The sequence below is a fragment of the Mangifera indica genome, chromosome 15 (genome assembly GCF_011075055.1).
Source record: "Mangifera indica cultivar Alphonso chromosome 15, CATAS_Mindica_2.1, whole genome shotgun sequence".
NCBI classification, from domain to species: domain Eukaryota; kingdom Viridiplantae; phylum Streptophyta; class Magnoliopsida; order Sapindales; family Anacardiaceae; genus Mangifera; species Mangifera indica.
Genome location: NC_058151.1, coordinates 10730123 through 10743335, shown reverse-complemented (window position 1 = coordinate 10743335; position 13213 = coordinate 10730123). Strand labels below are relative to the sequence as shown.

At 32.2% G+C, this 13213-nt stretch overlaps 1 protein-coding gene across 1 annotated transcript; it reads left to right on the top strand.

Moving 5' to 3' along the window:
* The first annotated feature begins 11482 nt into the window (after positions 1-11482).
* On the top strand, positions 11483-12992 carry LOC123197673 (transcription factor MYB114-like). Its single transcript, XM_044612015.1, has 3 exons — positions 11483-11670; positions 11761-11890; positions 12308-12992. The coding sequence occupies exons 1-3, from the start codon at positions 11553-11555 to the stop codon at positions 12813-12815; spliced, it is 756 nt and encodes a 251-aa protein (XP_044467950.1). The 5' UTR covers positions 11483-11552; the 3' UTR covers positions 12816-12992.
* Positions 12993-13213: the final 221 nt, after the last annotated feature.

Sequence of the window (13213 nt, the reverse complement as noted above, 5' to 3'; positions counted from 1 at the left end):
AATATTATTTGAATTTTTATTTATTTGCATATTTAGTTATTTGAATATTTATTTATCTGAATCTTTATTTTTATTATGATAATTATATCCGATTTACAACCTGAAGCTTGTAAAATTGTGAGAATATATATATATGGGCCTGAAGTCTCAAGGTTTACGATTTGCAACTTGAAGTTTGTAAAATCATGAGAATATATATATGGGTTGAAAGTCCCAAGTTTCATCAAAGTCTTTATTTTAGAATAATGATATCACCTTTGCAACATAAAGTTTGCATAAAGTGTGAAAATATGGACTTGAAGTCCAAAATATAATCAGAATACTAATACAATATTCTGAATACTAATTACAAAGCCAGAAGTTTTGTAAATATGGGATAACATATGAACCTGAAGTTTCTAAAAATTAGTCTCAATATTTCTCCTACGAAATCAGCTATTTTGTAAATATGAGATAATATTTTAATCTGAAGTTTCAAAGATTAACTCATATATATTGTCTACAAAACCAGAAGTTTTGTAAATATGACAATAATTAAACCTGAAGTTCCTAAAATTGGATGGATAATATTAAATGGGCTTTTTGCATGAGTCTCCACCTAGAATTTATGAGCCTTGAAAACTAACTAAATAAAATGTCCTAGATGGACAAATACGAGGCTATTATTTTTCAGTGTCATATCCCTGAAGGATTGCAAGCCGAAATATGGATATAATGATAAATCCATTAAATTTATGGAGAAATTTGAAAGATAGATTTGAACATCAAATTCAATAATACTTCCAATGACTCTATATTTAGTATAACTCTGCAATATTCAGAATCTTTTCCTGAATGTGGGAGATAAAATATTCCCTACATTTTATTTTATGCTCCTATAGTAGCAATATCAGAAAAGAAAATTCTGACTTAATATTTTCTTATTATACATTATTTCCTAAAGTGAACGTAACTACCAGAAGTAGTTATCATGAGTATGAGTAACTCACCCCATAAGTATTACATCGTTCCCTGAAGTGAACGCAACTACTATAAATAGTTATCACGGATGTGAGAAATAATAGGAAATCTCAATCACACCACCAGAAGTGGACCAAGATTGAGACAAAGTAAATTATAATGCAGAGTAAATCACAAAATAATAAGTGTGATTATAAATGTCATTGGTGGTATACCTGTAGTACACACAAACATTGGGTGGATCTATATTAAACACCCATAAGAATTAAATTTTTAATAAGTTAGCTCCTGTCGATCTAATGATTCTTGATGTTTCAAATCTTCTTTCAAAGGAAAACAATGACATGTGTTTGGTGGATAATGCAACAACGCACACAATTCTCAAGGAAAAGAAATTTTTCTTATCTTTAGCATTAATTGAAGCTAAAGTAAATACTATATCATGATCAATTAATATGATAGAAGGCTCCGAAAGAGCCACAATTATGTTAAAAATAGGACCAAATTAAACATCAATGATGTATTATATTCAAGTAGATCCAGAAGAAATCTACTGAGTTTTAAAGATATAAGAAAAAATGGTTATCATCTTGAAACCATGAGTGAAAATGGTGCATAATTCATCTATATAACTAGTAATACCTCAGGAAGAAGGCTTATACTAGAAAAATTACCTGCTTTATCATATGGATTGTATTATACAATCATAAAGGCAATTAAAACCTATGTAGTATCGAACCAGAAGTTCATTGATCCAAAAACATTTATGCTTTGGCATGATCGTTTAGGCCACCCTGGATCTACAATGATGCGTAGGATTATTGAAAATTCACGTGGACATACATTACAGAATCATAAAATTTTATTGTCTAATGAACAATTTTGCACCGTCTGTTCTCAAAGCAAATTAGTAACAAGACCATCCCCCTCCAAAATTAGAGGTGAATCCCCATCATTCCTACAAAAGATTCAAGGGGATATATGTGGACCCATTCATCCACCGAGTGGGCTATTTCATTATTTTATGGTCTTAATTGATGCATTTGCACGATAGTCTCATGTTTGTTTATTGCCTAGTCAAAATGTTGCATTTGCTAAACTGTTAGCATAAATGATCAAATTAAAGACACATTTCATAGATTATTCAATCAATTCAAAACGGCTAGATAATGCTGGTGAATTTACATCCAAAATATTTGATGATTATTGCATGTCTATGGGGATTGAGGTTGAACATCCAATCCCGCATGTCCACACTAGAATGAATTAGTTAAGTCTCTTATCAAACGACTCCAGGTAATTGCACATACTTTATTACTAAAAAGTCAATTACCTATTTCTATGTGCGGGCATGCTATATTACATGCTGCAGTGTTAATTCGCTTGTGACCTTCTTCTTATCATCAATATTCTCCCCTACAATTGGCTTTTGGTTACCAACCTAATATATCTCATTTAAGAATATTTGGTTGTGCTGTATATGTCCCTATTGCGTCGCCTCAATGCATAAAATTGAGACCCCAATGTTGTTTAGGAATATATGTTGGATATAATTCACCATCCTTATCAAGTACTTGGAACCATTAATAGGTGATTTTTTATTATACGATTTACAGATTGTCACTTTGATGAGACAACTTTCCTATCTTTAGGGGAAAAGAAAATGCCTTCTGAAGTTAGGCATGAACTTATTTGGTATGTACCTATCATGTTTCATTTAGATCATCGCGCATCCAAAAGTAAAACTAAAGTACAAAGGATAGTGCATTTACAAATTATTGTCAACCAAATGCCTGATGCATTTGTTGATACGACAAAAGTGACAAGATCACATGTTCCAACTACTAATGCACTAACAAGAATCAATATGACTGTTGAACAGTCCATTCGAGCCGTAACTGATCAATCTATTACATGCCAGAAGCGTGGTAGACCTATTGGATCGAATGACACTGTTCCTCAAAAAAGAAAGGTAAATAATCAAACACATATCAATCATGATGATCCTAAGATAATTGAAAAATCCACACTCTTTAATATTCCTCTAGAAAAGGTTATGATCTTTGAAGAGACTCAAGCCCCTGAAGTGGCACAAACCCTTGAAGTGGTACAAAATCCTGAAGAATAGGAAAATAAGAATATTGAAATATCTTTAAATTATGTTCATACACGAGAGATGTGAAATCGTGAAACAATTATAATTGATGATATATTCTCATTTGTAGTAGCTACTGAAATTCTGAATGATGATGATTTTGAACCACGTACTATGGCTGAGTGCAAACAAAGACATGATTGGCCTAAATAGGAAGAAACAATTTAAGCAGAATTAGCTTCTCTAGCAAAACGTCATGTGTTTGGGCCTGTAGTTCTAACACCTCAAGATGTACAATCCGTTGGATATAAATGGGTATTTGTAAGAAAAAGAAATGAGAAAAGCTAGACTTGTAGCCCAAGGCTTTTCCCAAAGGCCCGGTATATACTTTAATGAAACATATGCACCTGTGATAGATATAATCACATTCAGATATTTAATCAGTTTAACAATCTCTGAAGGACTGGATATGTGTCTAATGGATGCAATAACTGCTTATTTATATGAAAATTTGGACACTAAAATTTATATGAAATTCCCTGAAGGATACAAATTGCTTGAAGCAAAAAGGGTCAATTCAAGAGGCATGTACTCAATTAAATTACAACTATCATTATATGGATTAAAATAATCCGGACGTATGTGGTACAATCGCCTTAGTGAATATTTGAAAAAAGAGGATTATGTGAATGACCCTATATGCCTATGTGTCTTTATCAAAAGGTCAGAATCGAGATTTGTTATTATAGTAGTTTATGTTGATGACATGAATTTAATTGGGACTCTTGAAGAGCTCTAAAAAACTACTGAATATCTGGAAAAAGAATTTCAAATGAAGGATTTGGGGAAAACAAAATATTATCTCAGCCTGTAGATCGAATATAATTCAAATGGAATACTTATCCATCAATCAGCGTATATTGAAAAATTATTAAAACGTTTTAATATGGATAAAACTTATCCTTTGAGCACCCCAATGGTTGTTTGGTCTCTTGATCCAAAAAAAGACCCATTTCGTCCTAAAGAACGAGATGAAAAGATACTTAATCCTGAAGTACTATATCTTAATGCCATTAGAACCTTATTATATTTGGCTCAATGCACGAGACCGGATATATCTTTTGCAATTAATTTATTGGCCCGATTTAGCTCTGTACCAATCCATTGCCACTGGAACAGAATCAAACATATACTTCGTTATCTATATGGAACTAGAGATTTGAGATTATTCTATTATGTCAAATCCCCTAAAAATCCTAGTTTGGTTGGATATGTAGATACTGGTTATCTTTTTGACCCCTATAAGACTCGTTTACATATAAGATATATTTTCACTTATAATGACACAACTATATCATAACGCTCCACCAAGCAAACCTTGGTGCAACTTCTACAAATCATTCAAAAATTTTAACTCTTTATGAAGCCAGCAGAGAATGTACATGGTTACAGTCTGTTATCTATCATATTCAACATGCATGCAGTCTTCCTTCTACAACAGACACTCCTTCCATATTATATGAAAACAATGCAGCATGTATTACCCAAATTAGAGATAGATACATCAAAGGAGACAGAACCAAACATATCTTACCAAAGTTCTTTTACACTCATGAGCTCTAGCAGAGTAAAAAGATTAATGTCAAGCAAATAAGATCTAGTGAGAATCTTGCAGATTTGTTCACTAAGACACTACCGAAATCAATATTTGAGAAGTTAGTGTATAATATCGATATGCGGCGGCTCAACAAGCAATCATGTTAATCCTACTACGAAGAAATGGAGCATTCATCAGGGGGAGCATTCATCAGGCAAAATTTTGAAGTTTATCACATACTTGACAAAATGTATACTGTACTCTTTTTTCCTTCACTAGGTTTTGTCCCACTGGGTTTTCCTAGTAAGGTTTTTAATGAGGTAGTTTAAGCACGTCCAACGCCAACTTATAGGACATTTAATAATTATGTTCCTTTGCTTTGGTTTTTATCCTATTGAGTTTTTCATTAGCAAGGTTAATATAATTATCTGTGAGTGGTGGAAATCCAAGGGAGAGTGTTATGTATGGTAGATTTTTCCACCACATGTATTTGACTTTGGCCAAATGGTAATGTAAAGGCATTAAATGCCTTGAAAACTTGATTTGGAAGAAAGCCATTTTTGTTGACTGAAGGGGCGAAAAATTTCCTATGAAAACCCCCCCTCTCCTTATGAAAGATATACACTTCTTTCCCTTAAGCTTTCTTCTTGCTTCTTCCTTTTGCTTCTTTCTTCCTTTCTATCGTGGCTTTGACTTAATAAAATCATAATTCTCATTTTGCAATTCAATCACTTTGCCATTTATTTCATTATATTTATAACATATTCAAAGTAGTTGAGATGAATTATTATTAATGTAAGTTGACTTTATATTACATACAATTAAGGCTCATTTTAGCTCATTTTTTGGGTGTTTGAGTCTCAGACTTGCCTAGCTTGCTTAACCAAGTGTTTAGCTCACTTGATAATTTTAGTATTTGGGGTCAGCTGACATTAGCTCGAATTTGTGTGCACTCACTTAGGTTCGTATGAGATAGCTCAATTCAGTTATCAAGCTCATTTAAGGCTCACATCAAACCAATTGAACTACAACAACCTTGAAAAATAGTAATCATAACCCTAAAAATTCATTGTTCCATCATATCCTAGGTCACTGAACTAAAATTCTTCTAAATTCTTTCCATTTTACACTTTTCTATCTTTACTTATATGCTTAGACTCTTAGAGATTTTTAGGAAAGCATATGAGCATACTTAATTCTTTCAATCTGGCTTTATTAATGATAGATAAAATTAGCAACTCAAACATTCAAGTGAAAAGAAGAGCAAATGATTGATATGCTCACAATATAGATCATTAGTGGAAGCGACAAGATAAGATAAGATTCTAAATAGTAGTTGCAAGTCAGATCTCTATATAAAGGCAAGAAAATACAATTTAACAACATGGTTCAAAAACATGAAAGACATACAAGTTTATAGTTTTTCTGAGAATTGGGAACAATCATCCAGAAAATACAATTTAATAGCAAAGTCTAAATGTGCCCGAAACAATCATAACATACTTTGTTGATGTCGTCAAATATTAAATGAAAAAAACAATAGATGACATCGTAGTTATGACGATTTAATGGAAGTAGTGTCGATGATCATTTGGAAGGATTGTGTGGTAGCAAGGTTATGTGTGCTCTTAGTGAACAAACACACTCTCAATCTTTTCTTTTTAGGTTTTTTGTTTTTTCAATTTTTTCTCAGTCAACAAGGTTTAGTTTAGTTTAGGTTTCAATCTTTGACTCTCTATATGTAAGTGGAATGGAAGAAAAGTTTAACGCATAAGCAGCAGAGACAATCCACAAACAATGTCATTTCTTCCAACTTAAAAAAAAATTTTACATTTAAGTGAGCTCGTGTTAGGGCTTGCTAGCTGAGCTTGGCTGGCTTAACCCATTTCAGGTTTGGACTCGGGATCATTTTTTGTTTGAAATCCATGCTCGGATTCATTTTGGGTATGCTTGGGTTTACGCTCATTCGAGTAAAGTTTGTTTCGAGCCCAAACAAGCTCGCCTAGAATCTAGCCCTATATACAATGATAAATATTCACGTATAACAATAAAAATAAATTCATACTAAATCATTTGTTAAATTAAATCAATAATTTTATATAATTTTTCATAAAAATATATTATATTAAATAGTATTGATGTTAATAGTGTTATTTTGTTGGACATTATGGAAATCACCAAGATTTTGATGTTCAGTAAAACTATATATATACATTTTTGAATATATAATTAGGTACACGGATAATATGTTATCATGTGATTGAGTGATTTCAAATTAAGAATAAAATAATAATTAATCACATGATAACATATGAAAATGACAGTGAGCCATATTCGGTTGAGTTTGATCGGATCTGGCTTGGCCCACTGTGCCTAGAGTTCATGCCTTCACGGGCTGTTAGTCGGCTAACGTGTGTGCTTTTGAGGGTTGTCCATTAAATTATAATATTTAATTAATATATTCTTAATTTTTAATTATTTTTGTTAATATTTAATTAACATTTAATTATTTTGCAGGCCATGCCAAAGAAAAAAAGGTCTAGGCCATGCCTTAGGCTGGCCTTACCTTCTCGATATGTCTAATAATATATCATCTATATACCCAATTGTTTATTCAAAAGTATACACACCTAGTATTGCTCAATCTTAATTATTTTAACTAGATGGTTTATTTTATAAGAAATTGAAATATTGATCACATTCTTTTTTAATTTAATTGTGTCATTATTTTATAAAGTAGGAAAAATAATATATAATAAATCTTATCAAATCAGAATCATATCAAATCAAAATCAGGCTAAATCAGAATTAAATCAAATCAAAATCATATCAAATCAAAATTAGAATAAATTAGATCAAATCAGAGTTAGGATCAGATCGAATAAAAAAGTTTTGACAATAATATTTGATTATGATATTTCTTTATTATGGCCCCTCAAAATGGTGTTCAATGAGAGAACACCAATCTTGAAACAAAAAGATTGCAGTTGTTAGCGTAACAAAGGTTTTGTGAAAGCCTTTACTAGTTGATCTTTAAAAGAGACATGAAAGACTGGACACCATTATGACTAAGAAAAACATGAGCTAGCACTGGTGGATAAGTGATCATTTATGTTACTAGCCCAATCAACATCTAAAAAACCATGAAGTGACATAAGAGAATTACTATAAAGAAACAACCCATGTGTAGTTGTGCCACTTAGATACCAAAGTAACCATTTGACAATAGACCATGTCTAGACATGTTAAAGAGAGATACTGCAATGCCCCCACCACAAAGCAAAATTTAGTAGGATTAGTTAGAGATGTCCTATCATGCAATGTTGGTACATTGTTGAGAGACATAAGTGTAGTGGTGTCCTTGGCCTCAAGCATTTTTTATTTGTACAAAATATTATGAATGTATTTTTGTTGAGACATTAAGATACCATGTTTGGTGGGAAGAACTTCAACTCCTAAAAAAATATGAGAGTTTATCAAAATATTTTATTGAAAATTTTGTGGAGAGTTGATTGATGGATTTGCAAAGAAGTTTATCATCACTACTTGTAAAAATCAAATCATCCACATACACTAATAGATACTTGGTTAGCTGATTCTGTAGGAACACAAATAGAGAGGTGTCAGATTTTGTGTTGACAAACCCAATGGAGAGCACAAATTGATAGAGTTCATTGTACGATGCTCGTGGTCATGGTGCTTGTTTAAGCCCATATAGAGCTTTCTTAAGATGACAAACATAATATGGGTGTTTCTTGTCAACAAAACCAGACGGTTGGCTTATATAAACATTTTTAGTGAGATGGCCATGGAGAAAGGCGTTGTTAACGTCGAGCTGGTTGATAAACCATCCTTGAGATAAAGTAAGACAAAGGACCAAGTGAACAATGATGGGCTTAATTACTGGATAGAGGTTTCATGAAAGTCAACACTTGATCATTGATGAAATCCTTTGGCCACAAGATGAGCTTTGTATCATTCCATAGATCCATTTGGATTTCATTTGATATAAAAAACCCATTTGCATCCCACTAGATTTTAAGATGGGTGTAAGGGAACCAACTCCCATGTATTATTGCGTTGAAGCTCTTGGAACTCATCATATATGGCAACAAACCACTTTGATTGTTTAAGGGCTTAAGATAGTGTGGTTGGAGTAAAGCATGATGGTGAATGGTGGCAAGGTTTAATTTCTAGATTAGTTTGTGAATATTATTTTTTGCTCTTGTTTTAATGGGATGGTGATTTGAGGGAATGGGAGAGTTGGTTAATGACGGTGATGGTAAGGTTCCAATAAAGTCAAAGGAAGTGGAAGAAAGAAAGTGAAAGGATAAAGAAGGAAGGGATGTAGAGTACATAACTTGCAAGTGGCTAGTAGTGGCATTTAATGAAGTTTAAGCCTCATTTTTTTCCTCTAACAGTGGGGTGCAAGTTGACTTTATAGATGGCAAGAGTTGAGGAGTAGAAATAGAAATAGGACGTGAATAGGGTGGGACAGAGTTAATGAATTGAATGAGTATAAGGGACCAAGTTTGGAATGTGGTGTTAGTGGGATGAGGAAGAGAATAATGATAAAAAAAATGGAAGGTGAACTCGATAAATGTGACATGGCAAGAGATGATAATTTTGTGGGATTGAAGATCAAGACGTAAATAAGGGCTTTAAGTAGTGGAATAACCAAGGAAGGCACAAGGTTGTGAGCGGGGAGAGAACTTATGAGAACCATAAGAACGAAGCCATGGTAGCAGAGATAAGCAGACACTATGAGTTTGAGATAATTTGGTTTATGCCCAAAAAATTTTTTAAAAGATGACAATTTGGAAAGGTTATATTTTGGCATACAATTGATAAGATAAATCGTTGTATGAAAAACACATGGCTAGAAACTGAGCGACATGTGTGTATGATGTAGAAGAGTTAACCTAGTTTCGATAATATGATGGCGTCGACATTCAAAGAACCCATTGTGTTTTGGTGTGTGTGGTGGAGTTGTGAGATGAGAAATTTCATTTATGGCACAAAATGATTTGAGAGATAGATATATTCCACCATTATCTATGTAAAAAAATTTGATGTAATTTTTGAAACATTTTTCCGCTAGTGCTCTAAAGCGTATGAAGACATTATAAATATCAAATTTGTTTTTGATAAAATATGCCCAAACATATCGAGTATAGTAATCAACAAATATAACACAATAGTTAAAACCTTCAATAAAAATGATAGGAGATGTCCAAATGTTAGAATACATTACCTTTAAAGGATAAGAGCTTGTAAGAGATTATGAACATAAAGGTAATTTATGAGTTTCATTGCAATGACAAAAATTACAGGAAAAATTGGAAAATTTAGGGGATGACATAGGTAGACTTTTATTTGAAATAAGGTGAGTAAGAATGGTAGACAAAGGATGACCAAGATGATGATGCCACTTATTAACAAATATTGAAGTGCGAATATTTTGAATCAATTACTAAGATCATGAAATTTTTTAATCAACTAATGCAATTGTGGGATAGGATCACTTTTGTATATCAATCATATATTTTCCTCATTTATTCTAGCATAGCTTTAGGATAACCAACTGTTTAACCTTGTATTTTTTGCGCAATTAATTAGGAATTCATTTTATATATATATATATATATATATATATATATATATATATATATATATATATATATATATATATATATATATATATATATATATATATATATAAAAGTTGTTGTATCAATTCGGAAGTGTGAGAATAATTTCAGTTATTCTTTCTGATTTATAAAAAAAAAACAAATCATAGTATCAGAGCAGTTTTGATTGTCTTAATATTCAAAAACAAAAAGAGATGGTGGGAGCAAACCTCATCCAAGGTAGAAAATGCATCACGTTATCAGTAAGGTAGTTCTGATAGACTTGGAGATCCAACAGTCACACATCTATTAAAGGAAGTGAATTACTCAACTTGGAAAAAGTCATGACCAATGCCTTGATATCAAAACACAAGATGGTGTTCGTTGATGGCAGGCTTCCAAATATCCCGAAATTTTCTAATTATTGAGTAGATTATAAATGTACAAATATCATTATTATTTTATCTAAAAACTTATAGCTATTATCCTTTTAGATAGAAGTCGTGTGAAATTTTTCTTAAGTCTAGAGAAACAAAAACTCAAGAAAATATCAACGACTTCCATTCGGATGTGCTCATGCATAAACATTAATATATAGCCAGATATACGAAGGAATAAACAAAATTTGTGACACATGCATACACAGGGAAATTAAATTTAAGATGGGGTTAGTATGGTAACAATAAAAATACTTACACTTATTCTGAATACATAAATAAATACATATTTGATGTATTTTATGATATAATTAGAGCATTTTGAATTAAAGATATAATAATATTTAATTATATTCTCATATATATAAATGTTTATGTAAAGTGAGCATGCATAATATTATTCCTATGATAATGGTAGGAGATCTATTATGTAAAAGTAACAGTAGAATGTTAGGACTTGATTCGCTCGGATTTTCCTTCCAGAACCCAAATTCCGTAGGATAAATGGTCCCATAATCATGATCTCTTGAAATATCTCTAATCCTGCCCAAATTCAACATCCGAGAAATTGCACAAGATTTAATGGTTGGAAATTGTTGGACCAGTTGTTGACTTATAGTTGAGAAGAACTGCAATTATTTCAAAATGATGAATATAAAAAATATTTATAATATGCTTGTGGATGAAAGATATGCAACGTCGATCGTTTTAGAATCTTCGATACAGCCAGAACTGGAAAAACACCTATTTATAAGCTGGTGGTTGGCTTTGAGAACTTAAAAGCAGTTCTTCCAAGTTCACCTGCTTATAGCATTTAGTTTCGCGCGTATAGTATGGAGAGGCCCCTGGGAGTTCGTAAGGGTGCATGGTCAGAAGAGGAAGATAATCTTCTAAGGAAATGCATTGAGAAATATGGTGAAGAAAAATGGCATCAAGTTCCCCTAAGAGCAGGTAATATCAAAATATTTGTAGGTATTTTAGCATTTTATAATATGGTTTCTCAAATATGCAGTAGTAAATCTCTCTTAAACTTAACTTCAGGTTTAAATAGATGCCGGAAAAGCTGCAGGTTGAGGTGGCTGAACTATCTCAAACCAAATATCAAAAGAGGAGGGTTTGACGCAGATGAAGTTGATCTAATTTTGAGGCTGCATAAGCTGCTAGGCAACAGGCAAGTGATCATCAATAACTAAGAATTCACTCCGTTTGATGAAGAGCCTTAAAAATGTATTTACACTTAAACTCAATTTTCTTCAAATTGAATCGAGTTTGAATTAATTTGAAAAAAACTTATTAAATATTTTTGAACTTGAACTAACTCAAACTCAAATTTAGATAAACTCAAATGTACCCCAAGTTGAATTGACCTTTATTATTCACTTATTCATTTTGTGTTTGGCGTTTTGTAAACAAAGTTTTTATATATATAATTATCTATCTATCTATATATATATATATATGGAAAGTGTGGATTTTTTTTTTCTAACTAAAAATCATTTTAAAACTCTCAAAACAACTAATGATATTATTTTATAAAGTTATGTACTTAGAAGAATCTCTTTTTCAAATGTTTTATCGTTTGGTGTAGATGGTCACTAATTGCGGGTAGGCTACCGGGAAGAACAGCGAATGATGTGAAGAACTACTGGAATACTCACTTGCGAAGAAAGACTGTTTCTTGCGACGAACACCTCAAAGAAAAGGAAGCAAAGACACATACTGTGAACATAATTAGGCCTCGTCCTCGGACCTTCTCCAAAAACATAAAATGGTTGGAGGACAAAAGTATTTTTCAGAATATCGCTCAACCAGAAGACAATTCTCTTTGCAAGGATAGTGAAAGTGTGTGGTGGGAAAATGTGTTAGGTGGAAAGGAATTTGGTCAAGGAGCTTCAAGCTCAGTGGGTCGGCTAGGAGAAGAGCAGCAACTACCTTCGAAGAATCTTCTGGGGGAAAATTCTTCACCAGGAACAACGAAGGGGGAAGAGTACAATGTTTTTTATGAAGTAGGCCAGTTTTTGCCATCTGATTTATGGCTCGATGTTGACTTTTCCGATCTTTTGAACACTCAACAGCAACAATTCATTTTGGGGTGATGGCCTGAAAAGGTTCATAGCTCGGCCACATCACAGCAAATTTCCAAAAACGTTCTTGTGTGTGATAATTTATTTCTACTTTCTGCGTATGGTGATTTTCTTCGCCAATTATTCAAGATATGTACTTCTGCACATGCTGCAGTATTATCTGTTTATAGGAAAAAGGACTATTTGCCATCCAAGTTTTAACTTAAATTCAAAATCACATCCGTAATAGTTGAAAAACCCAAATTTTCATCCATGACCCAACTTCTGTTAATTTTTTTTTTTTATTAAAAGTAAGAGTAAAATAGTTATTTTATTGTTTATATTAAAATATATAAACTATGTTACTTTTCCCCTAGGTTTAAAAAACTTACAATTTTACCCTTATCTAAAGTTTTCAAACTTTGAAAAGT